General features: G+C 46.4%; 1 protein-coding gene across 4 annotated transcripts in view; it reads right to left on the minus strand.

Annotated features, from left to right (window-relative positions):
* Positions 1 to 3,100: 3,100 nt before the first annotated feature.
* The window catches only part of LOC144113504 (uncharacterized), a gene marked incomplete at its 3' end in the record, with an annotated part of 43,944 nt that continues 19,431 nt past the window's right edge, over positions 3,101 to 27,613 (minus strand). For all 4 annotated transcript variants that reach the window (XM_077646600.1, XM_077646601.1, XM_077646598.1 and 1 more), the window contains 4 exon segments: positions 3,101 to 3,179; positions 13,525 to 13,659; positions 15,173 to 15,304; positions 22,705 to 22,921. In XM_077646600.1, coding sequence (XP_077502726.1) covers positions 3,101 to 3,179; positions 13,525 to 13,659; positions 15,173 to 15,304; positions 22,705 to 22,921 — 563 coding nt within the window.

Below are 27,613 nucleotides of genomic sequence, written 5' to 3' on the forward strand. Positions count from 1 at the left end.
AACTAAGTAGCACAGAATTCTCCTTGCATTCTTCTAACATTTAAGCAACTTACATCAAACATATAGCACTGAGACGAACAGTTGGCTCTTGTCCACGCCAAACTTTTTCACTGCATACTGCATTATTTCCTTATGCTGCCTGCATTCTTATTAATTTTGAATATTCTACTAGATCTATCGAATCCGTGGGGTTCTACGCATGTCTTTTGGCAATTCATAATAAGATCCTTTGTCTTCTTAGAGACCTTGTAATTAACATGCCTAGCTACCCTACCTCTACCTCCTTATTCAATTGTGCATTTTGTGATTATATTGATAAGATTGCCACTTATTGCCTCTAAGCTACGTTTGGATTCCCTCAATTAAAGTGGAATATATTTTCTAGCGAGACCTTGAACTTCTGTACTTTTCTGCTCTATGCTAACTAGTTTATGTGCTTTATCTTGACTGCCCTTATGCTCAGATTTCAAATCTAGGTTAAACACAGACTTCACTCCCCTACGGTTGCCACACCCCACCTTGCTTAGCACCTCCACATTCCGCATAATGAAATGATGGGTGCAAATTATGAAGTCTTTTTCATTTTTCCTTTCGCATTTGAGCTCCTTCATGTCATGTCCTGTTCTCGTGTTTGTGGAAGAATGCATTCATGACTTGCAGATTATTTCTTCCGCATATTCTATTATTACCTCTCCCGTGGCTCCATCTATACAAGCCTTTCATAATGCTTGATTACAATGACTGCTATGATGACTTCTACCCTCTCATTAATGATAAATTCAATGATGCTGCCGGCTACACCTCAATTGAAAAAAATCACATACCTGTTCTCCCCTTTCCAGTAAGCTTTGACAACACCCTTTAACATTGCATGCACTCATTCAGTTCGAACCTAATCTTTATGATGTCCCATTTAAGTTTTAACAGCGCCTCAAGAAACACAGCTAGTCTATCTTCATTCGATAAGCTTCTTGCATTCACCACTGCCAAGCTAACATTCCAATGGCGGTCTACTTGGTTCCAAAGATCCTTAGCACCGGCTGCTACACCGTAGATCTAACCGTCGCCTTCGTCAGGGGTGGGTTTAACTGACAGGTTCAAATTGATGGTGGTGGTCAAGTACCACACTAGAGGAGCCAGCTCCTTCTCTGGTGAGGGCGTGCATTTTTATTGTTTTCTCTGTGAGCCATTCTAGTGTTGTTGCAGCTCGTCTAGTATAGATTCTCAGATCCTTGAAGTTGTTTCTTACAGGGATCAGGCACTGCTCCAGGCCTGGTTTTCAATACCATCCCCAAGCAGATACCATCCCCAAGCAGTTTCCCTTATACCTTCAGCACACAAGGCAGGTACTCTATCTCCATGCCATTGGTGCTAGTGGAGGAGAGGGCGCAATCATGAGCATAACCAGGCTTTTGTGGCAAGACAGTACAGGATTAGCTTCTTGGCACAGCAGTTCTACCAGTCACTCTACAAACTGAGTACAGATAGGTTGGCTGCGCTCAGGAAGGCATTGAAAAGATTTTGGTTTTACAAGGGTTTAATGTCCCAAAGCGACTCAGGCTATGAGAGACGCCGTAGTGAAGGGCTCCGGAAATTTTGACCACCTGGGGTACTTTAACGTGCACTGACATTGCACAGTACATGGGCCTCTAGAAGTTCGCCTTCATAGAAATTCCGCCGCCGCGGCCGGGATCGAACCCGCGTCTTTCGGGTCAGCAGTAGCCGAGCGCCGTAACCACTGAGCCACCGTGGCGGGTAAAGTCTAAACTTGAATAGGCCTCACCCATTTTAAGCACTTATCGAATCTAACTTAACAAATTCAGGTCTCTAAGAATAAAATTGTCAATGATTATGAGATTTCATTCTCTAAATATTTATACCGAAAGGCATTACTAAAAAAAAAAAAAAACTTTTCACAGCAACAGCTGTTAAGCGCCCATTCCTGCGTTTCGCGTCACTGTATTATTATTATTATTATTATTAGTAGTAGTAGTAGTAGTAGTAGGTGTTTTGTTTTATGGAGTTTGACGTCCCAAAGCGACTCAGGCTGTGACGGATGCCGTAGTGAAGGGCTCCGGATAATTTAGATCACCTGGGGTTCTTTAACGTGCACTGACATCGTACAGTATATGGGCCTCTACAATTTCGCCTCCATCGAAATTGGACCACTGCGGCCAGGTTCGAACCCGCGTCTTTCGGGTCAGCAGCTGAGCACAATAACCGGTGAGCCACCCTGGCGGCATACCTAGAATGGGTTGTTAAGGGTGGTTCACATGCAAGTGAGTCGGTGAATAGAGCGAACAGAGGCTCGGCTATGCGAAGCGTTTCGCAGGCTTTCATTTCACATGCTTCGCCGCTGCGCATTTCCCACCGCTGCGAAAACCAATGTTGGTGGCAAAATATATGCGCTTGCAACTGGTTTTGGTGGCCTGCAAACCCAAAAAAGCGTAATATATAAACATTATTTCATCATTGTTTTCATAGTTTATTTAAATAAATATAAATCTTGTGTTTTAAGCATTCACCATCACTTTATATAATTTATTTTTTAAACAAAATTTCGTAAGTGCGGCGTACAAACACAAACACTGGTCTATGCGCATGCTTTCTTGCCCGAGGCACAAGGCCTCTACTGGTCACATGGCAACGCTGGGCCGTCATTGGTTGGGATGTGGTGCTGCCGCGCTGCCGCCACGAAAATTTCCAACTTGCCCAAACCTCGCTGCTCCAGCCACTGGAGCTTCCTCTGCCGCTTGAGAGAGGGTGTATGCGCGGCGGCGGCGGGATTTGTGAGCAGTTCGCTTGCATGTGAAACAGGGTTTACGCTGAGCTAAGAAACAAATAGTTTCTCGTGGTTCACACACAGCCTTTACTTTGCATATTGCATTTATGACTGCTCAGGGCATCCAATGCACACCAACAAAATGACCCCAATAGCAAGGGCCCCCCACCACCAAGAACACAACAACACAAATACACTTTCAAGCTTTTTGTAAACAGATAGGTCTTTCTCTACCACTTCGAACCTTTGCTCTCCTTTCACTATAAATAAAGTGGTGTCCTCGCAAAGTGATAATAATGAGAAAAAGGAAAAGCTCACCAGGACACTGTCTGTATTTGATGAACTTTCCAGAGCATTGTGCATGCCTTCAGGAGGGCCGTCACTGCTGCTGTGACGCCTGCAGAATGCAACCACATAAGCTCACATTTCTAAAACTTTTGGCTCAAAATGTTTCTTTGCTTTCCTTCCCTTTTACGAAAACAGCACAGTTAACAATGCAGAACATGCAGTTTAGAGACAAAACCACACGCCCAAGTTTAATTCCACAAAGGGGCAGGAACCACTTGGAATAGGGTACCTAAGTACTATTACCAGCATGTTTACAAGAGAAACAGAGAGAAAAAGCCACTATAACACTATAATTCTTGTCATGATGTTCCAACAGCTGCAGAACACAAAGGCGACAGTCTTTTATTCACATATAAACTCGACTCCAGACAAAGGGTGTCCAATGCGATGAGAGCCAAGGAAAAAGAAGACAAAAACCACGCAAACTGAAAACAAAAGCAGTGTGCTGGCAATCACTTGCACAAGCCAGAGCATTTTTGTTTTGCTCTTTACATGAGCGCAACTATTTATTTGGAAAAAATTAGTGTCTTAACCCTTTGAGATGCATGAAATTTGCAATTAGAGCATTTAATTACAAAAAATTATGATACTCCCTGTCATACCCAAAAGGTGATGTGAACAACAAATGGCATGCGCCTTTGTGGATGCCAAACCTGCACCACTGATATGGTGTATAACTGAGAAGGTTAGCACTCTCTGGGATTAACCAAACATGTTGTACCATTGTGTTTGCATGTTGCTGCCCTTGTTTCTCTTGTGCTAACATACATTGGAACCTCGATTATACGACCCCCGGTCATGTGACGACCCGCATTTTATGTTGAAATGGTTTGGTCTCGGCAAAACCCCCATAGAAATAATGTATTAAAAAGCATCCGATTATACGATGCAATTTTACGCCGACCCTGTCTTGTATCATGGCTGTCTGGTAACATTCCGAAAAAAAAAAATAATTGGAGGGGACATTTAAGCTCTGCCTCAAGAGCATGGCGCGATAGCGTTAATATGTGGAATTTGTCATATATATGAAATTTGTCATATATGTGGAATTTGTCATTCTCGACTTTACATTCATAGATCCCTGGGACGCCTCCTACCACTCCTGGCACAGCGGTTAAGCGATGCGCCACTGCCCAGCAGTGGCAGGTGCTGCCACCGGTGGGGCTTTTGCGACCCTGATTGCCCTTCCAGAGCAACCTCTCACGACCAATCATTAATTTAAGCTATTGCCCTTGCCATCACACAAACCTACACCGAATACATTTTCAGTGACTCCAAACCTGCAATCTACAACTACGTGGTAGACGGGTGGCACCCCCGGCCATCAGTATCTTGCGTTCTGACACAGTCCCCTCTCGCCCCACCAGAATCATCTGAGTGCCTGCTCACGTGGCCCATCCTGGCAACGAGGTGGCTAATTCTATTGCTTGCAGTTTGACTGACCAAGCAAGCCCTCCCTCATTGGGAATGTATACGCACGACGCGCTCCTCACGTACCACGATATCACCGTGCACTACCGCCTCTCTCGTGCCACTTTCCCCCCCTCCACACAAATCCCTTTCCCATCATCACCAACACTTGTGGCGCCACCTTCAGGCCCATACCTTTCTTACACTCGCACGTCTTGCCTTCCTCCACCCTGGCACGCACTCGCCGGCCTGCCGCTTATGTGTCAGATCCTGCATCGACTACACTCATGTCTTATTCTTCTGCCGGTGCACTTTCCCCCTGTCTCTTGGCACCTAAGCAGTCTGCAGCAGTGGGAGGCTGCATTGTGCAGCACCGAGACGGATCTCAAACTTCGACTGGCGACCTGGGCAGAGGGCGTCACGACTAGGCACGACCTGAATGCCACAACCGGCAGCCTGAAGGCCGCCTGAAACACTGCTTTGTAATTTTCTTTACCTTTGGCCTTCTTATCAATAAAAGTTTTTCACAACCACCACAGCCTGTTGAACACTGGCATGGCTCCACTTGACCAACAGCTTCAGGAAGTCCCCCACCTTTACCACCTATTCTACACCGATGACATCACCCACGTGTCCCCACAGGTCACCAGGGGAGGTGGAGGAAACTCTGCAACGTGGTCTCGACCTCATCTACTTTTTATCCAGCACTGGGCTTCCACACCAGAGCAGTGGTGTTAAAAACACACTGGACACCATGACACTTGATCACTCATCTAGTTCAACGAGTGGTCAAGAGACATGGCGGTCTGCACAAGAAGCAGCCATGTCAACTACTCGCACATGCCCTGGCCCTCAAATGAATCCTCAGGCAACCACCAGGGCTGATGGCTCCTGCAGCAGGCCGGCATTCCTCCCACTGACCACCCTCAATATATTCCAAACATTGCCCTTCCATCGAATCTCTTCCTCACACCCATGCCATGAAACATGTTCCTTACCCAACATGTGGGCCGCCCACAGGGCCATGCATCCTGCCACCCTGCCCCTCCTTTTTCCCATACCACAGCTTATAGACCGTTTACAGAAAGCAGTTTGCAGTGTGCACAGCAGGTGGCACCACCAATATGGCCATCATTTCCGGCCTTTGCCGCCGTTCGCATGCAGTGCGAACCGTTGCTCCACAGCTCACATACGAATGTCAAGCAGTTTTCTTTAAACAATATGTAGGAAAGTAGAGCTAACACTACAGTGGCCAACTGGTGACAAATTAACAACACTGTTTTAATTTCCACATGGGTAAACACATGGCACAGACTGCCAATTTCTTCCCATTCCTGATGTTTTCTGTGAGGAAAGCATTTGCATGAGTTGTATTAAAAAAAAAAATAACTCAAGTTCCACATGCCCGCTTAATTCAGCCCTGGCAGTAGCTGCGGAAATTCGAGAACGAGCTTGTGATATCCCCTGCAGTAGCATATGGTGCCGTGCGGAGAAGGCAGGCAGGAGTTACTTACCCACTTTCAATGAAACTGATCCAATACACCAAACAGTCGATGCTTTTAGAACTACGCAAATGCACTGAATAATAGGGAACTTTCTCATGATTGCGGAGTTTGAACATTTCAGCTGATTCCAGCTGACTACATCTGCGGGTCCTCAATTACAGTGCAGTTGTCAGTCTTACTTTCACCGGAGCCTACCTAGCCAAACGTTGCTGAGATTTTGAACTGGCCTTTGAGAAAAGTGCATATAGTCTTCCTTTGGAAGCCGGAACATTAGTGGAAAGTAAAATAACACCTGCGCAATAATCTGGCGATCATACACACACAAGTTCGCTTGTATGTCGTGTATACAGTGCTAAGCGGTGAACATTCTTAATAAGTCAGCGGTTGCAGTGGCTCACTGGTTATGGTGCTTGTCTGCTCGCCCGGAAGACGTAGGCTTGATCGCCGTGGCGGCCGCGTTTCGATGGAGGCGATACACTAGAGACCTGAGTACTATGCGATATCAGTGCACGTTACAGAACCCCAGGGGGTCGAAATCATCTGGAGCCCTCCACTTCAGCATCCCTCAGAGCACGAGTCAATTTGGGACGTTCAACTACATAAAATTATTCTCTCGATATGCATACGTACCCTTACTATTGGTAAAAATACTGACATGAAAGCAAGCTAACACAAATACTGTGCTAGTACGTAATCCGTGCAGCCTTATGACAAATTACGTGGTCCACAAAAGATGCATGAGATGCTGAACTGCTTCACAATAAAAACAAGCAGGTGGTTGACTGATTTGTCAGCCTGTTTGAGCCGATGCGGACAGCAAGAGACTAGTAAAATCAGGTGGTTGAATCAAACATTTTGCTACACCAACACATATTATGTGCATTGACACCAAGTTTTTGTGCCATTTGCCAGCTGGTCATTCAGACCGAGAGCCGGAACAATGCATTCGAACAGAGTGCCAGCATGCTGGCAGCCGTCGAAAGCTGAAGGCCCAAAGGCTGGCGATGGCGGAAAATTCACGTGACCAAATAAGGCAGTGCCCATACTCTCGCACTGTAAAGCATCTATATAGGGATGCCCCCTGCCCTGAGGCGGCAATACTGGAGCAGCCATGTATTGCATTTACGAAACCTACACCACTTCTCCGACCACCCACGCGGTGGGACCATATAGTACCCCTCCCTCCATCACCATCCTTGAGCTTCTAGCCAATGCTCGTGCCATTATCTTATTCACCTAGCTTCCCTCCTCTCCCTTTTACGCAACATACACAGACTCAATGGCTGCAGTTCACGCTCTCCAGTCCCACAACCTCCCAGAAAATCTCCATAATGAACTCTCCAATGTCCTCCTATCCCTTAGACCCACCATAGTAGGGCCCCATCAATTTGTCCTCCACCATAGTAGGGCACCATCAATTTGTCCCATCAATTTGTCCATGGCCGCCTGGCCGTGCTGGGATTACAAGCAATGAGCTGGTACATCAGCTCGCCAGCGATACTCTACACTGGGCACCAGCGATCTCTGGCTTAAGTCTGCTCTCTGGTGACGAGGCCATCCTCTACAAGGAGCAAATCAAACAACACTACTCTCATTTGTGTGAATCCCTTCAGACACTTGCTTCCCTCGACTGGAACCTCTCCATTACTCGCAACCACATTGAGCTGCACACGCTCTCTCTTCAGCCTGATTATTCTTCTCTTTCTCTACTGTTTCTCTCTCTTCAAAATTAGAGTTCAGAGTCCCTTACATGAACATTTTAGACCTTTTTTCAGACATCGCAAAAATTTTAAAACTTCCGAGCAAAAGTATAATGAAGACTATCACTGGCAGTTTCTTTGATGTCTAACAACCTTCTAATTGAAATATTAGTAGAGCTCCAGAGAGACGAACGGAAAGGCAGGGAGGTTAACTAGGCAGCGCCCGGTATGCTACCCTACACGTGGGAAGGGGAACGGAAGGAGAGATAGAAAGGGGAGAGAACCAAGGGAGATGATCACTTTTCCACATGTCCATTGGCTGTTACTTGAAGAGTACACAGGGCACACACTGATAGTTCACAATCTCGCACTCAGTCCCGAGTCCTTCAAGAACTTGAGAAGTGCCTTCAAAGCTGCCCTCTGCTATGAAGGCTTACTCCAAGGACCCAGAATCTTGGCTTCAGTAAGGGGCCGAGGATCGAAGAGGTTCAAAAGTTTAGGCAACAATTCTATATCATTTCACTGTACCTGTGCCGACTTCAATAATACAGTAGAATCTCGATGATACGATTATGGTTGATCCGGATTTCCGGATGATACGAATTTCGAAAGTGTCTTGGACAGTCTACATTGTACAAAATGCGTTACGATTTGGGATTATACGAACAATTTTGCAAGCTGGCGTGGATGATACGAACGCGCGACCAGCCACCCGTGCACGCTGTTGCCGCTGGCCTTCTCTACCCCCGCCTCCCTTTCGCCGGTCTCGGCGGGGCGCAAGCTACAACGTGTTGCCTGTAGCAACCCGAAGAGTCAAGGTGAGTCGCGTGCCTGACAGGGCTACGTCACCCACTTGCTGGCAGCTCATTGGCCTATCGAAAAAGTTGTCTCGCAGCTTCTGGGAGCTGGCCGGGAGGCCGCTGCCGCTGGCTGCGCCCGTCCATTTCCCTCGTTTGTCGCTGCCGTGTGTTTCGCACAGTGCAACGTGGTCTGCCCAAACGTGACAAAGACTCAAGCTGTGCAAGCGTTCGCTGTTGACATGCTGCAGAAGCGGGAGGCACTTTCTTTAAGGAGAAGCTTGATATACTCAAGAAGGTCAATGAAAACCCAGCAAAGAAACGTGTCAAATTGGCAAAAGAGTTATGGCTGGCACCGTCGACACACTGCACCATCGTTGGGCAGCGAGATGTTATTTTGAAGAACGCTCAGAACTTTGGTTTCAACATCAAGCAGGTGAAGACGGTGATGCATGCTAAGCTAGAAGAGGTCCTGCTGACATGGTTTCGGGAAGCCACAGCGGCTGGCATCAACGTGGATGGCAAGGTACTGCGAGAAAAAGCTGACAACATCGCGCTTTCTCTTGGAATCGAAGGTTTCCAGGTTTCTGAAGGATGGCTGCACCGATTTAAAGATAGGCACGGACTTGTGTCGTATCTGGTGAAGGAAAGAAAGTGGACGAGTCAGCTGTCGACTACCGGCTGAACACGCTGCCGGCTCTGATTTCGAAGTACGCGCCGCGCGACATATTTAATGCCAACGAGGCGGGCCTCTTCTTCAATCTGCAACCAGAGAGGACTTTGTGCGTGAAAGGCCAGGCATGCCAGGGCGGCCAGAAAAGCAACGAACGAGTGACAGTGCTTTTTTGCTGCAACGCTAACGGCTTGGAGAAGCTGCAGCTTACAGTCATCGGGAAGTCCAAGCAGCAGAGGTGTTTCCAATCGGCAGACGTTTGCCTGTTTTGTACAGAGGGAACCGAAAGGCCTGGATGATTGCAGATTCATTTCGCGAGTTCCTCACAAACCTGGACCGTAAAATGGAATAAAAAATTGAAGGATTTTACTTTTTGTCGACCAGTGTTCTGCCCACCCAAAGCAAATGACTTTCAACAACATCACAGTTTCCTGCCAGCGAACACTACCAGCCATCTGCAGCCACTAGACGTTGGAATCATTCGCAACGTTAAGCATCACTTCAAAGGACTTTTAGTGAGGCATCTTTGTCGAAAATCGAGCACAAAGATGTGCATTTCAGGATAAGTCTGTTAGACGCAGTGCACTTCTTAGTCTTGGAATGTGACTGCAGGCACAATCTCAAATTGTTTTCGAAAATGTGGATTCAACATGGAACCTGATCTGGCTCCGACAGAAGATAATCAAGAGCCCAGTGAGGATTTCACGATTGAAGGCTAGGACAGTCTCACAACTCAAGTTTTTCGGCTCGGGACTTCTTAACCGTGGATGACGACGCTGCTACATGCGGGGGGTAAAGAAAGAACCATGGAAGAGTTAATCATGAAGCAGACGGAGACGAACTCGAGGAGCCTGACCAGTGATAGTGAAGATACAGATGCGCCAGACCAACCGCCATCACTGGCAGAAACCTTTCACACTTTTGATGTCCTACGCTCCACCGTCGGTGCCGGCAATGTGAGCGGCGAAACTGCTGTACGTTTTTACGCGTTTCAGACAGAGCTGGTCAGCGACATCGAGGGCAGGAAAGTGCAGAAGTGCATTACAGACTTTTTTGTACGGAAGTAGTTAAGCATAATAAAGTTTTTGTGCATTTTCGTGTTGAAGTTGGCTTGTTTCGGATCATACGAATTCGGGATGATACGAATATTTTGCGAGCTCCCGAGGAATTTGTATCATCGAGATTTTACTGTAGTCCTAGTGGAGACAGTATGGATTCACACACACGCATCGAATCTGCTCGCAATTTGACAAATAGCTAAAATTTTGGGCATGCTGCAATGGCAAAAAAAGAAACCTATCCTTCAATTCCTCCATAAAACAAAAAGCAAGACTGTAGGACATCCAGCCAGGCATGAAATGTGTTTAACATTCCTGCTTTTATTCTGTTTTTTCTCTGTCTGACCTCAAGAGTATTGTTGACAAACACTTAAAACCTACCCACAAGATTCCTTAAATTAGGACTGCTATAAAAAGGGTTATAAGCACAATACAGCAAATATGAGAGTACAGTAAAACCTCCATCATATGAATATAAAAGGGTTGTGAAAAATATTTGTATCATCCGAAATTCCTGTCATCCAAAATGAACTACATTCATCAAAATTCATAAGCAGAATTTACGCAAATCTGTTTTCAGCTGACGGGGTTTATTTACGACCACGGGCCACAGCTGACTTGCGACGGTAGTGCCATGCTGGTCATGCACCGCACCGCTACCCACTGCTCGCAGTGAGCACCGTGTGACTGGTGATCTGAGTGTCAAAAAGCAATGCACGGGTAGCAAGTACTTGGTGCTCAAGGGTGCGGCTGCACCTCACGCATTTCTATCATCCACAGTGAGGAGGGGGTTATTCGTAACATCTGCATTTCAGCCGACTGCACATGATGCACTCTGGCCGGGGCATTTTACGAATTCGAATCATCCCGAAATTCCCATCAACCAGAATCATATCATCTGAGATTCTACTGTAGTTTTTTAAAAGGTAAATGTGGCACCAATAAAAAGTCCAGCTTGTAAACCATACAGCAAAGCCACTGCTCACATCACTGTAAGTCTGGTGCTCTGAATTACCATCACAGGTCAAAAGCAGAAAGCTGGTAGCAAATTCGAATAAAGAGGCTTATATCAAATCTACACAGGAATTTGAAATGCCATAAAGCTGAATGTTATTGAATCAACTGCCAGTCTTGTGTTACTAGACAAATTTGCAATGGCATTCAATTCACATGTCATTCAAGTCAACACAGCACCACGGAGACATATGAGAACTTCAAGGCCTTCATAATGTGAACATGTGTGAGCTCCTGCTATGTGTCTTCAGGCTATTTTCTAAAACACAAATTAGCAAAAAATTAGCTTTAAGAGAAATTTTAATATGCACTGCATGCAATTGTTTTGCTTTTATTTACTGTGGACTATTCACCTCTACAACATCACAGCTAGGGTGGCTATCTTTGATCTCGTCAGCTTCAGTTTTTTCCTCCTTAGTTTCAGAGTCTAGATGCACAATAGCAGCCACCGTCTAGGGTAAGTAAAAGCCATCTCAGCAAGACCTCTTTCACAGACATTTATAATTGTAAAATCACACATATGACAAACACAAAAAAGAAGCAAAAAGACAAAACAAAGCTTGACGGCAGCAGCGCTACTGCAATATCGCAAGCGAATGCTGAAGCTTCCAACTGCCTTGGAACTCATCATGGAGCTCCGCAGAAGTCTACCAAATCTGAATGTTATTCAGAGTGATGATTGTTATTTGACTTCAATGTCATTCCAACATCTGTGCAGCATGAGGATTAGACAGACCAATTTCGTTGTTATACTGCACTAGAGATAAGGTTCGCCTGACAGTTCTGCGCACAAACCTCAGCTCCATAGAGAAAAATATAGATTTCATCAAGCACTTCGCAACTTTTTGACCCTTGTGGAACAGCCACCTTCATTTAATTTCAGAAACCTCGGTAGCTACCATGAAAAGCATAGGTGTTCAGATAAAACTCACTGTTACATTTTGGCTATAAATGTTTAGCTAAGATAAATGAAGCTCACCACAATTAGGCAGCATTCTTGTCTGCTGTTATAAAATGCAGCATCTGGTCACACTACCAGACCCAAGAAGCAATGCTGCTCAACATTTGATCAGGAATGAATCAGTGTTTACTCATACACTTGCCTTGTAGATTCTAATCAGAAACCAAAAGTTGAAAGTAACATTACCTACCACAAAGGAAGTACGAAAAAAACTGTACTAAACTGCAACCACACATAAAGTATGCTTACAACTGCTCATCTACTGAGCTAGACAGGTCACTGCACTCGAACTTGCCCCTTTTAAACCACACACTTCCATGCAAGCAAATGACAGAGCTGCCACCTCACTACTGTTTACAGCTACTGGTAGTAACTGCAGGGGTACAAGTTTGTGCAAAGTGTCACACATAGTTTACAACAGTTAGATTGTAGAGCAATTATGTTTGTAAAGCATTACTGTAGAAGCTGTCATTCCGACAATCATGTTAGGCATGAACTGTTAGTAATGCTACAGCAGACAAGGTCGCTCTTGGTCTACCCCATGTTTCTTGTAACCCAACTGCAGTGTGTGCTTCCACCAGACCTGCACGGGCATTTTTTTGTTGAGCATGTGTAGCATGTGAAAGCTTGCAGGGACTCCGGAACTTTTTTTCGAGTGGGGGGGGGGGCAGTTTTTCGAGCTTTTTAGTTGTTCGTTTAGTTATTCCATGTTTTATTTAAATGTTTATTCAATTTTATTTATGTTCTGCTTATATTTTCATATTTCGCTGTTCAAAAAAGCATTTGTAATGCATATAAAGCTTGAATTGAAATGGGCAACTTTACATATATATAAAGATGTACACATGAGGAGTGATCGACTGCAATAAAAAAGTTTGTTCACACTGTTTCAATGCTAGTAATCATGCTCACAAACAGAGCTCAGTCAATAAACAATTTCTGCTTTACATTTACATTTACTGTGCTTTACATTTATAACGTCCTAAAATTGAAGCGTTTGTCAGGAACCCGATCTGAGTGCAAGAAGTTGGAGACTTCGGTGGGTGGGGGGTCGCTGCCCCCTCTGGAGAAATGTTGGGGGAGCAACCGCCCCCTTGCCCCCCCTGTTGCGGAGTCCCTGAAAGTTGCATACTTTGCAAAATGCCATGCATCTGATTCACAGCTATTTTCATCCTTTCATCATCTCTAAAATAAACATCAATAACAGTAATAATTAAAGCCACAATCTATTTGTAATATGGCCCTACTATTTACAAAAAATATGTGAACCACCCACCTTTGTCGAACAGATGCCACAAGGTCACTTCCTGCCAAATTCAGCCCCATCAAGAATGTGTCAGAGTCCTGGCCGTTATTAGATGATGACTCATCGCTTGAACTACCATTTTCTCCACTTACTAAACTGCTCCACCTGAAAGCAAATAATAAAAATCTATTAAAAAAAAACACTACAAAGACATTGGTAACAATCTACAGCAAGAACAGTTTAATATGCTGACTGATCAGCTCTTTCACCTCCTGAAACAACAGTATAAGGGTGTTGTGGTACTCTAATGGCCCTGAAGCTATGGTTTAACACCCCAGCACAGCTTTGTATGCCACAAAGAGTGACCACGTCATGTTGCCGCTTGAAATGGAGGCCATGACCTTTGATTTGGCGAGAGTTCGGCACCAGAGGAAGATGCCTAAAGAACACTGCACTAGGCATAGTTCAACAATAACGAAAGCAGTCTTGAACCGTCATCATAGGGACATTTCGCTAGGATAAAAGAGCAGAAATGCAGTTGAACCTGGATATAACGAAATTGAAATAAGTCTGGGATTTTTCGCTACATCCAGATTTTTGTTATATGCAGTTTTCACAAGAAGGCTCGAAAGGACCATGCAGAACGGAAACCAAGATTAGAAATGAATGTAGGTAATGTCACCTCGAAAATGTTTACAGAAAACCCCGTTACTGGAAGTCATAAACGCGGGGAAACGTGTTGTTATTGCACCAATAGCGCGACTGCGGTAGCAGCTGCCACCACCTTCACCACGGCTTGCGCAACGCGCTATGAGTGCAGTGGGGAGAGAGGCGGCGTCACTGCAATCGAGCTAAAGAAGAGCGTGTGTGGCCGCGCCACCGCTGGTAGACCGGCCTCAGAGGCACCTGCTTCTTCTAGCATGCTCTCTCTCTCGGTCTGCCCACTGCTGTTTCGTCCCCGTTCTTGAAGCACAACAGCCATCTGCGCTGGAATCACGCGAGCAACCATGCGGTAGCGATGAACGCACGCTGCTCGTGCCACGTCTTTTAATGCAAAAGCGTTAAGGAGCTCGTGAGGAAGAAAAGCAGGCGTTGCCACAGAAAGGCTACCGCGGCTCCATTGTGTCATTCGTGGTGAAAAATACCAGGAGCGCCGGCGGTGGAGGCCTTGCGCAGCTGCTCCGTCAACACAGAACCGGCACTCCTTTATATATATATATATATATATATATATATATATATATATATATATATATATATATATATTTAACATTTAAAAAGTTTGCATTGTTAACAGCAATAATTGTTGGTACAAGTGCAGTGAGCAAAAAACATAGTGCATAAAACAGTACTGTAGTTTGACTTGCCTGCTTGTGTCAAGTTTTCCGTAAAACAACGACGACAACAACAAAAAAGGCCGCAAGCAAGTTGAACAGCAATATTGTATCATGTACTATGTTTTTTGCTCACTGCACTCGTACCAACAATTATTGCTATTAACAATGCATACCACTGAGATGTAACTACTTTTATCTTTCTAATGAGCTAAAACTTGCTTTTCTATCATAAGCAGGAAGACTAGAGCAATCATGCAAACGTCAAAAATGGCCAGTGGCCTCGAAAGCATTTGACGCCCGCCTTAAGCAAAACATAATTAGCTAGATGACTCATAGCATACCCTTGCCGTTCACCAGATGACCAGAATCCTCCAGACATGCAGTCACTCTGACTAGATGGCAAACCGGAACAAAGTGCTCGCTGGTCGAACTGCCCCAAGCTGCTCCACACGAATGGGTCCATCCCAAAAGCACTGAGATGAATGAAGAATTGACATCAAACTGTGTACTCGCATGATGCAAACTAAACAGATAAAAAGTAAGAAGGACGAATAGCTGAGTGCACGCTTTCCGCTTCACACCAATTATCTGTTACATGCAGTGGACTATGTATTCAGGAGCAGTGCATTCAGAATGTTCAGAAAAAGCCGCACAGTCGACTTCTGTTACTAAAACCTCAGATATGTGCACACTTATATTTATTTACTGAAAGACTGATTCAATTCCTAATACATCCACCACAAAAAAACTTAAGTATCATTTTATCTCTCTAATGTATCAATTGGTATTGCAGTATGCATAGCACTGGTTCAACATCACTCTAAAACAAGTTTTAGTGTGGCTAGGAGACATCACACACACATGCACAGTCAACCCCGCCAATAACAAACGTAACTGTCATGAGCCATTCTTTTGATATGTCCCAAAGTTCGCAGTAAGTGGACAAAACAGAGAAAAATTTCATAGCATGTTTTATGCTGTGGATGTGGGTAACCACCAGCCTGGTGAAAGTTTGGCACTGTAAGATGCGTTGTCGCCACACTGCTCCCTCATGTCTCAGAAAAGAATGTGAGGATTGCAAGAATCGTAAGCAATAGGGTGATCCAACATTTTGAGGCAAGCTTACTTTTTGAAGACATCATTGAGAGGTGCTCTTTTACTAAGGTGCCTGGACATATAAGCCCGCCGTATATCAAGTCATCGAAGGCCATGTTTCTAATTACACTGTGATCATCAACTGCAGTGGCTGACCAATTTTTCAGATTTTACCGAAGAACTGTCACGCACCTCATAGGACATGTACATGTTCATGACCGATATTTCAAAGTAAAATAACGCCAGGAATACTGAAGATTCAAATGAAAGTTCGTTTTTTCGAGCCAACGTAAATGCAAACGGGCATCGCTATAACAACCGAGTCTTTGCCTCCGTGAAAGGCACCATTTTTGAATTAAACAATCAGTCAGACGGACTAACTTAAGACAGGCTTGGCTACTTATTCCTCATCGTTGCCACTAGAGTTAGTGGCACGCTCTTTATTGCCACAGAGGTGGCCTCCCCCCCCCCCCCAAAAAAAGAGTATGTCAGCCAGGGCATTGGATTGCGCTGAAAACGGGCCAGTGGCAGTGTACGGAGCGGCTTACTGTGGCACGCGCTAGGCCTAGTGCCACCAGGCAAACCACATGCTACTATGGTGCGTATTCCACCGGTGCCCAAGGCGGGTGGACAGCACGTCGCAGCAAGGAAAGGTGCTCACCAGTGTGGGTGCGCCCCATTCTGGCTTTTGCACAGCAGGAAATTGCTCAGATAACGTTTTTTCCTTTCTAGTGCAGTCGCCAAGAGCTACAAGACGAGTTAGCAGCGCTCAGTCGGCGTGTGTTCCCAATTTCAGGTGGAGTCTGGCACATAGGTCGACGTATCCGTGGTTATATTGAGTGTTGCAGGCAGTCATCGTTCATTAGTTACCAGCCGAATGTACTGTGAGGGCAACAGTATGCACACATAAAACAGTTCTTCTGAGTGTCATTTTTTTCTTTGAATTATTAGCTGCCAAGTTAGGGTGTGCAGCCCTTATATAAGTACAGTAAAATCTCGCTAATTTGAGCCCCATTAATTCGGAACTCTGCATAATTCAAACTGCAGGCTTGGTCCCGGCTGCCGCTGATGTACATTTGCCGACCTATCTTTCGGACTCGAAGGGACCTGAAAAATGGTCCGAGTAATCTAACAGTCCGAATAATCTATGCAGTACAAAAAAAATCGCTTTACTGAGGTGAAATCGGCTTAAAAATGTCACTGATTTTACCTTGCGGAAAATTTTTCTGGCTGACGACAATTTATGCCTGTATTTGCGTCAAAGTTATAGTTTCACTGTACACGCTAAACAGCAAGGTCATGGCGTTTATTTGAATAATTCCCACGCTTCTTTGACGGGCCCGTTGGCACCATGTTGTCCACAACCAGAGTGTGCACCACATCGCTCGTCAAACACAAGCAAAGACAAGGAACTTTACATTCAAATCGGAGGAACCGCCGACGCAATCACAAAATGGCGAACGGATGTAACTTCGTGAAGACTCGCCACTCGGTCGACGTGGTCGGATAAACCCAAGTGACGAAACGGCGAATGGCGAACGTACTAGACCCGCCGCGGTGGCTCAGTGGTTAGGGCACTCGGCTACTGATTCGGAGTACCCGGGTTCGAACCCAACAGCGGCGGCCGCGTTTCGATGGAGGCGAAACACAAAGGCGCCCGTGTACTGTGCTATTTCAGCGCATGTTAAAGATCCCCAGCTGGTCGAAATTATTCCGTAGCCCTCCACTATGGCTCCTCTTTCTTCCTTTTTTCTCTCAGTCCCTGCTTTATCTTTTCTCTTAATGCATGGTTCAGGTGTCCGCCGATATTGCGAGATAGATATTGCGCCATTTCCTTTCCCCTACAACCAATTTTCAATTTGCAACGTACGAGACAAGCGATAACCGCCCGCGACAACGTTGGCGACGAAAGCAAGTTGACGGTGATGACAATCCGATTGCCGCCTCGAAGTCTCAAAGATCGCAAAGACCTCTACTGGCAAACATGAGGTACAGAAAGTATGTCAAGCCAATCCAACTGCAGAGTAAATCCAACTGCAGAGTAAATCCGCCTCAATCCAAGATGGCGCCTTTCGCACCAGTGAAAAGCCAATAAAATGGCATATTTTGGCCCGCAGGCGACTGAAATTAGTCTGAAAGATCGAACTTTTGGACTTTTGAAGTCTGAAATATCCATCGCGAATATGTGTGCGCTTCTATAGGGTGACTGACGGTGCCTCATTGAAGTCCGAAATATCCTACAAGCCCGAATTATTGGAGTCTGAATTACCCGTCGGCTACTGTAAATATATGGCGTCAGACGCTCGCTAATTCGTAAACTACAGGTCTCACACTGATTTAATTCGAAGGAGCTCCCTAACGAGGCCGCGTCCAGGTATGAACGATGTGGCAAGAAATCATTGAAATATTCCTACTTCACACCAGGGTTCCATGCTGCAGTGTCGCCTGCACACACCCGATTTGCGTGTGACGGCAGGAGTGGCGACGCATGAACGGCTCCGTCTCCAATAATAGTCCGACCGTTTTGTTTTGGTTTCATTTTTCTGAGCTTCGCACTAACCCGCAGCGACGGTGGCTCCACCAGCCAGCATCAGCCAACCAACCTAACCAGCTGAACACCGCTTCGGACGCCAATTGCCGCATCACTGGTGTTTCTGTTCACATTTTTTTTCCCTCTCGCCACTTCAGCACTGCTGAGTATGTTCACTGTCCATGCGGTGAAGCCTTCACACATGCGACGGTGCCATTTATGATGGGTGTGACGCAGTAGCGGTGGAGCGCCACCGAGTCACACTGTGAATGGTGCCGAAAGCTATTAAGATTTGGAGCAGTTCTGCTTCGATGCCCCCAACAGTATGCATGCTATAAAGCATTGATGGAAATGTGAAAAACTTTCACTGCCATGCCGTTCTCATCGCAAAATTGGGCAACCGTCGCCCGGTCTTTCACCAAATAAATTTACCATTATGCAAGCTGTTCTTGAGTTTTTTTTTTTTTTTTTGGAGTAATTCGATAATTCAAACTTTCAGATAATTCGAACACTTTTCCCGGTACCTTGGAGTTCAAACTAATTAGCTTTTACTATAGTAATGGTTATTAGCACTACTGATGAACATACTCCAATACAGAGATTGTACTCCTTCCAGTGATTTGGTTGAAACAACATATGATCTCTTTCTTCATTATCTGGGCCAGGGTACATGCTATGTGGGTTTCATTCCCTAAGCTGCACTGGGGCTATGAGAGACTCCATACTAGTGGAGGGCTTTGGATGAATTTCAACATTCTAGAATTTTTTAACACACACTGCTCTGCTGATCGCACTAATCTGAGCTCTTAGATTTGGGACTTTGTTGAAATTATGCTCACTAGTTTTCGTGTTCTAATGGCTCACAAGAGCGGTGGTCATATGTGATGGCGTTGAGCATGCTTTCACAAGAGAAACAGACAGCTCCACTTTGAGAAACTTTTGGGAAATTATCTAAACGACGCACTTCGCTTGCTTACAGGGGCTTTATACACTACTCATCGTACTGCAAGGAATAATTTCAAGCTTTCAACAAGGAACCCTTGAAGAAGAGGGCCCACAAAGGCTAGTTGTTTCATCAGAGGAAAGCACTTTTTTTTCTGCCTTTCCACTGAAGGCACCCTTCAATCACTCTGGCACCCCTTTCAACAGCAGCAGGACAAGCACAAGGTGACTTTCACAAAACGTAACAGCTTTTTATGACCTCGTTATCAACCTTGAACCAAAGATCAACTAGCCTCCATTTGTTTCAGTTTCTGCATGACCTACAAGATCGACGCAGCCTCAAAGCAAGCTTTCCAGATCGATTTTGATGCCACGCTAGGGTGGCGTGGTGCCTTAAATGGGAGCACCGAAATCGCATGACTTCTGCACATTACTGGCTATGGCTTATACCACAGAAAATACTTTTGAACGTAGCCATGTCTATTAATCTGCACCAGCCCAAACTAACAGGATTGAGTAGCAATTAGAACAGAACCAACTAGTACCGTATTTACACGATTGTAAGTCGATCTATTTTTTTTTATTTCAAAATCCAAAGTGGGGGAGGGTCGACTTAGAATCGAAACGAAAACATCGCACTATCTATAAGTAAAAGCGAGACAAACGAGATATCAGGCATGCTACAGCGTGGTTGCATTTTTGCTTCGTGGCTCCGTCACATCGCTCTTGGTGCTGGCCTTCAGCAGCTGCTATGTCAACGCGCAGAACTAGCATCCCCTCCCCGCGCGCGTGGGCGGCGGCCGATGGCGGCTATCAATAAACAGCAAACTGGCACCCCACACTCGCCACACGTGGCTGCTGACTGCGGGTGCTGATAAGCAGCGGCGGCCCGATAACGCAGTCGTGTTCTAAGGGAAGCTCAAGCGTCCAACAAGTTTTCTTTTTACTTTCAAATGCGCGCTCGGCGCTCAAGGGAGCGTTGACAGTTAATGGAAGGGCCGCTGTTCAGCACCATAAGTGAAGGCGAGACAAACGAGATATCGGGCATGCTACAGCAAGGTTGCATTTTTGCTGCGCGGCTCCGTCGCATCGCTCTTGGTGCTGGCCTTGAGCAGGTGCTATGTCAATGTCCAAAACTGGTATCCCCTTCCCGCATGCTGGGGCAGCGGCCAATGGCGGCTATCTATGAGCAGCAAACTGGCACCCCACACTTGGCTGCTGACTGTGGTTGCTGATAAGCGGCGGCGGCCCGATAACGCAATCGCGTTCTAAGGGAAGCTCAAGTGTTCAACAAGGTTTCTTTTTACTTTCAAATGCGCGCTCGGCGCTCAAGGGAGCGTTGATAGTTGACGGAAGGGTCACTGTTCCAATCGAGGTGGCACCGCCACTTGGAACGGCAGCGGTGCCGGGGAGTGTCGATAGCCAACGGAAGAGTTGACGCCATTCACGCGTAGTTTCTCTTTGGCTCTGACGCATTTGACTGCTGCCAGCCGCGTTTCACAAGTTTTTAATGTAGAGCTTTGTCAGTCATCATTTGTGCTACAGGTCTGGCAAGCGACTGGCGCTCTTTCACGGCTATATTCAAGATGGCTGCCATTTTTTACGCCAAAGAAACGAACAGCCGTGTGCCGGGCCGCAAGTTCTACATTCGCAACGGTTCATACAGGTGTGGCAGCTGCTGCGAGGAGAATTTTCAGCTGTTCCACGCGATGTCGTGATGTGGCTCTTTGCGAAGTGCGGGATTTCGCTGGACGACGACGTTAGAACTACGTGTTGTGGGACCGCAGCAGCGATCACGACGGCAGTGCTAGTGTAGTGAGGACGATGGCGCAAGTGTGGACGAGTTGTCCAGTGACTAATACATTTTCGTTTTGGAATGTGCCCACGGGCATGCCTGCGCGCCGCAGCCGATAGCGGCTGGCGATAAACGGCGGCCGCTGGATAATGCTATCGCGTTCAACTATTTAAGGCCAAGCTTAAACAACCTTGGAAGTCTTTTTTTTATTTTTCGGAAATGTGATTTGAGGGGGGGGGGGGGGGGTCGACTTACAATCGTGTAAATACGGTATATGCAGTGCTCACTTCCTGGACGACGAGAAAAAGAAAGCTAAACAGGCTAGGCTGCCATGCCTTATACCCATTAGAAGCATAAAGATGTCATGCCAATGTGAACGGACCATGTACTGGCACTAACAGTACCGTCAAAATTCATGGCAGACAACTGCGTTAATCTTAGTCGGTCCTTTTCCCCGACTTGGCCACTTATTCAACGATATCCTTGACAATTCTCTGATTTTTCTGGGCACACAAAATTCCCCTGATTATTCCAGGTTTTCCAGATTGCTAGGCACCTTTTGTACCTCGTCCTTGAGTGGCTCAGTGCAGTGCATAGGCAGACAGAAATACGATGACGGCCACCTGCCACGCCATCTGGGGTAGGATGGCTGAAGCTGGCATGAGCGTCAGCAAAGCCAGCCCGCAGCTCTCATTATCTTGCCCAAAATCGGTACTGAATGTGGTGCACTGCTTGTGCTCGAAGGCAGCGCACCACATTTATCACGTTTAGCAATTCCCAAAGCTGGCTAAAAAGGCTGGAGGGGTGACTGCCGTCGGCATACCCGTCAGCCGTGAAGCACAGCTCGTGCCACTCAGATGATGCGGCCATTCGCACAAAGGCACACACAGTTAAACCTCGATTTAACGAAGTCAGTAAAATCGGCAGGTTACTTCATAATATCGAAATTTCGCAACATCAAAATTCGCCTCCTAGCATGCTCAGAAACCGCCAAACACGCGCTGCAGACAAACAAAGCGCTTGCTAAAGCACCTTGGAAAATTCTTAGCATGCTAGGAAACATATTTTGATGTAGCAAAATTTAAATGCTATGAAGTAAACTTTAAATACTATGAAGTAAACTGCCAATTTCACTGGCTTCGTTAAATCACGCTTTAACTCTAGTAGTACATCCGTTGCAAGTATGCCGCAGCACAGTGCCGTCCGGCACACAAGTTTGCGTTACTTGCACGTGAGCTGCAACAAAGATCTGTGTCTTGAGTATGCATGCTCTACTTGAGACTCTACGCCATAGCACTAATGTGCACTGTGATAGTGCCTTGATTCGTACTAAGCGAGTGTTCATTACATGTGGACTCGACTGCACAACACAATTTTCACTTCAGCATGAATTAATAAATGCACGATTTCTCACAAACGACACCCTGCTACGTTCAAAGCGTGGCTTCACAAGGGCAGGCAAGCTGTACTGCCTTTGGAGCTGAAGTAAAATGCAGGAGAGCTGAACCTACCTAAGACCGTGGGCACCACTTGTTGGCCGAGGCCAGGTGCGCTTGCCACTGCAGTTGCCTGGAGCAGTGGCTGCAGGCGGAGGCCAGAGGGCAAGGGCAGCTTCCCGCAAAAAGCCTTTAGGGCCAGCTGTTGGACTGGGGTGTGGTGCAGCAGAAAGTAGGTTTATCACATCCTCCAGGTCTCCTCCTGTGTCAAGCACTCCAAGGAGGCCACTCTCTGCACAGCAAAGTACAGTCCATAAACACACCATATAGCTGTCCTTCCTACAACACCATCTATATGTAGCAAAACTTCTTGCTGGATTAGCTGGTTCACATCGGCATAAAAAGGGTTAATTAAAAAAATTACATGATGACAAACAACGAGAGTACAGGACAGCACAAACTTTCAGTGATGGTTCATTGCTAGAAACTACGAAATAGTATATGCATGCCACGAGCAATACTGTTGGCATGCGTCCGAATTTTCCAAACCCTTCGAGGAAAGCACTTTTGTATGTGCACTCAGGCCTTGGTTTTCCTGACACAGTAGAGCCTCACCCTTCAATCCCGGGTGCTGCATTTTCATTAGTCAGTCCTGCTTGTGGGGACTAGCCACAGGCTTTGTCCCCTTAGGTTCTTTCCCACGATGGCACATCTTCCCGTTGATTTAACCATCAAGAGAGAGTACTTGCGCTGCCGCAGCACTAGCGCCATGGATGGAGTCGACTGCTGCGGGTTATAGGGAAACGGATTTCTAGGGGATCGGCATCATGAAGTCAACGTGTGCGGTTATTTCGATGCGACTCCACTTTTTGCCAGTGGGACAAAGCCTCGCGGGAATATATCCCACAAGCTAGTCCCATCCCACTTTGCAGCATCTCACACTTGCTTGTAACCATGCTGCTGAGTTGGACGTCCCCAATAACTTAGTGTATTTTGTTGCTAGCTGGCATTACTGTTGAAGCAGAAATAAATGCCTTTCTGCATCAGTACGTGGTTGGGTGTGGTTGGCTTGTCATCACAAGCACCTGCAATCCCAGGGTGGGGTCGTTGGTTCCAACTGTCAGTCGTGGATAAGTGGGGAAAACATATTCATCCCTGAATAACAAGTCTCGAGCTAGTTGGTTGTTCATCATGAAGAAAAGCAGCGCAAACTTCACAAAAAACACAGAAAGGGAAGACAAGACACTGGTGCTGCATCAGATGTTAGTCAGTGGGGGAAAAAAATAAAGCCAGGTGTTCGTCATCCCTTTCTGTGTGCTTTGCAAAGTCTGCGCTGTTTTGCTTCATGATATTTTTCTCCCCTTTAAAGCCCACATGCTCTACCTCCCATGGAACGCCAGACACTACAAACTTTTCTGCCACACTGCAACTGTGGCAGCGTCCCTGCATGTCACAATGCTAATGTCACCTTGTGAACACTGTTTATCTGTGCCGCCATTTTGACGGCCTACATATAGCGCATGCAGAACAGCAACGGCATGCCAGACTGTATATACTTAGCCCCTCTAACTTTCTGCGCCAGAAAATTTTAACTTCTGCAAATTGAAAACAAAGAATCCATGAAAATCTGCGGGTGGCATCAAATTATGCTTCAGAATGCACTCTACGTAGTATCTGGTACCAAGCTTTGAATATATAGTGTAGACCATTTTATAGTGAGGGATCAGATATAATGCATTTTTTGCTGGCCACCGCTCTGCCTCCCATAAGCTTTGGCCTGAGGAATGCTGGACAAACGACATCCCACAGGCTCAATGTAAAGTCATACCGTTTAGTATGCGGTCGTGTGAAGCAAAACACCTGTTATTATAGTGCAATTTTGAAGTCCACTCTGTGACCGTGCAGAATAGCAAGTGCCCTTCCTGCGCGGCACTGGTGGCTTCCGAGGCATGCTGCCACTTACTCCACAAAACAAACACAATAAAAAATATGCAGTGATCGATGGCCTATCCAATGTAAATGTGAAAGCATGAATTGTTTCCATGATTGCTGAATCTCTGCTGCTTAGGTTGCACCTTTTCAATATCCCTTTGCAATTCAAACAAAGACCCTGCTTTCACCAGTCAAACAGCCTGCTTCGCCGCTGGGCTGGCTCAGTGGTTATGGCGCTCGACTGCTGACCCGAAAGACACGGGTTCGATCCCGGCTGCAGTGGTCGCATTTCGTTGGAGGTTTAATTCTGGAGGCCCATGTACTGTGCGATGTCAGTGCATGTTAAAGAACCCTACGTGGTTGAAATTTCCGGAGCCTTTCACTACAGCATCCCTCATAGCATGAGTCGCTTTGGGATGTTAAACCCCCATAAACCAAAGCCACTGCTTCAAGCATGTTGTCTTCCGTAATCACCCAACTGGTTATACTGCAACTTCTTGAAGGAACGAAGAAATTGCTTCTGTCGCACTCCACTATGGTTGATATGCGTGCGGTATGCTAAAACTAATGTAAGCGTGCAGCGGACTTAGTGGGTTGTTTTATGTTTACTGATAAATAAAGCGTTTTTTTAAAAGGGAAGTTACCAATCTGGCGTGTGTTTTGGCCTGAAAATACAATGTTTTTTGTTATAGTGCGGTACTGCTTATAGTGTGGATCACGGCCCCCACGACATCCAGTTAAACCCACTTCTAACAATATATCGAACATAACAATGGTCAGTTGCAGCACCATCAGCTTTACCATGTGTTCTATGGTAAAAAAACCGCTTATAGCAATGCTGTCATAGCACATTATCGGTTATAACAATTAAATCTGGCCATTTAGTGTCAACCATAAAAGAAAAAAAAATGGCTGCGGCTTAGATCAGCTAAGCCCGGTTTTGCAAGCTAAAGCTTTGCTATGCGTGGCTCTGATGTGCTGATAAGCCAGGTTACACTCAACCTCTTCGTCCGTCGAAGAAGCCGTGGCGGAGGCAGAAGCAGCAGCGGCTGCCTCCAAAGCTCTTCGCTGCCGCCTTTCAGCATCCTTCAACCACCACTGAGCCAGCACGTTTAACTTCCCTACTTTTAGGTAAATACTTAGCATGATTGGCAACGTCAGCCGGATGATCAGACTCAACCCGTCGTCTACGAGACCGTCCTGACGGCGTAGACGGTCCCGGCCGACTCGCTTCATCCATGGCGAGAAACTACGAGGCGGCAGTGTGTATGCACGCGAGAGCGGCGCCGTCCCCCTTCCAAACAAACAGCGAGTCACGTGGTTAGTCATGTGGACATGGCTGGCGAGGCGGTGGCCGTCGCATCGGTAGTGAGTCACGTGGTACAGTCGAACCTCGTTATAACGAACACTGATATAGCGAATTATCGGTTATAGCGAACTAATTACGAATTTTGGTTGGTCATGCTTCATTTCAGTGACATTTATTCTTTTATAACGAAACCGAAAACGCGAGATCCGCCGCGATATCGGCTGTAACGAAGAAATATTTGGTTTACACGAGGCTCAGAACTTGAAAGTAGCATAAAAAAAACAAAAACCAAAATGAAAATCGAAATGAAGTTTTGCCGTCTGGCACAAAAATCGCGTTTGGATGGTCGCGCCACCTGTGAACAGAGCGCGAAAACTCTGAAAGCTCATGACATGACAGAGGGCCGAAAGGCGGCGCCACTTGTCCAGCGGTAAAGAAAGGCAAGCGCAGCAACGTTGGCAACTTTGAGGCCGGCATTCTGACATCAGCACAGCGGCCAGTCTTGTTGTTGCAGCGCTCGAAATGGCATCGAAGAGGAAAGCGATCTCGCTCCAGACAAAGCTGCAGATACTGAGAGCTGTGGACAGTGGCCGCAAGAAAAAGGATATTGCTTCGGAATTCGGCGTTCCTCCAAGTACGTTATCCACCATTTTGGCCACTAGAAAGAAGATTGAGGGCAACACCGAGGACGCCATAAAAGCCGACCGTAAACGAGTTAGGCCTTGCCATCACCCGGACGTGGAAGCGGCTTTGCTTTCTTGGTTTAAAGATGTGAGGGCGCGAAATTTGCCGGTGTCGGGAGCACTTCTTCAACGGAAGGCCCACAGCCTGGCCTGCGTACTGGGGCATGACGATTTCTGTGCAAGCAGCGGTTGGCTGCAACGTTTCAAAGATAGGCACGAGATCGCGTGCCACACTTTGTCTGGCGAAGGGTCCGCTGTCGACATGGAGACATGTCAAACGTGGCTGGAGAATTTTCGTCCTCTGCTCCAGGAGTACGACGAGTGCGACGTATACAACGTCGACGAAACCGGCGTGTTTTTCAAGTTGTTGCCAGAGCGGTCACTGGCGATGAAGAACGAGACCTGCCATGGGGGCAAGAAAAACAAAGACCGGGTGACTGTCGTCGTTGCCGTGAACATGGACGTCTCCGACAAAAGACGGCTCACCGTCATCGGCAAGTCGGCACATCCGAGGTGCCTGAAAGGCGTCCGGAATTTGCAGGTTCAATACACGTCGAACAAAAAAGCGTGGATGACGACCAAGCTTTTCGAGGACTGGCTGAGAGCGTTCGACCAGGACATGGAGAGGCAGCACAGGAAGGTCCTGTTGCTTTTGGACAACTGTTCGGCGCATAAAGTTTCGATCGTGCTGAAGGCAGTTCGCTTGCAGTTTTTGCCACCGAACGCAACTTCTGCTTTGCAGCCTTTAGACAAAGGCATTATTCGTTCGCTTAAGTGCAATTATAGGAAGCGTTTGGTGACGCAACTGGTGTTTGACATCGATCGACATAGATCGACAACAATAAACATCAAGACGACACTCGAAATGTTGTACGGGTCGTGGAATGAGGTGAGGCAGTCGACAATAAGGAACTGTTTCGCGGATGCCGGTTTTGTTCTGCCTGCCGACGAAGAAGAAGTGCAGCCCGAAGACCAGGCAGAGCTGGACAGAACTTGGGATCGGCTGGCAGTCCCAGGCGTCGAATTCGACTATTTCGTTTCGGCCGATGAGAACTTGGCC

This window comes from Amblyomma americanum, chromosome 1 (assembly GCF_052857255.1).
Source record: "Amblyomma americanum isolate KBUSLIRL-KWMA chromosome 1, ASM5285725v1, whole genome shotgun sequence".
In the NCBI taxonomy this organism is placed as follows: Eukaryota; Metazoa; Arthropoda; class Arachnida; order Ixodida; family Ixodidae; genus Amblyomma; species Amblyomma americanum.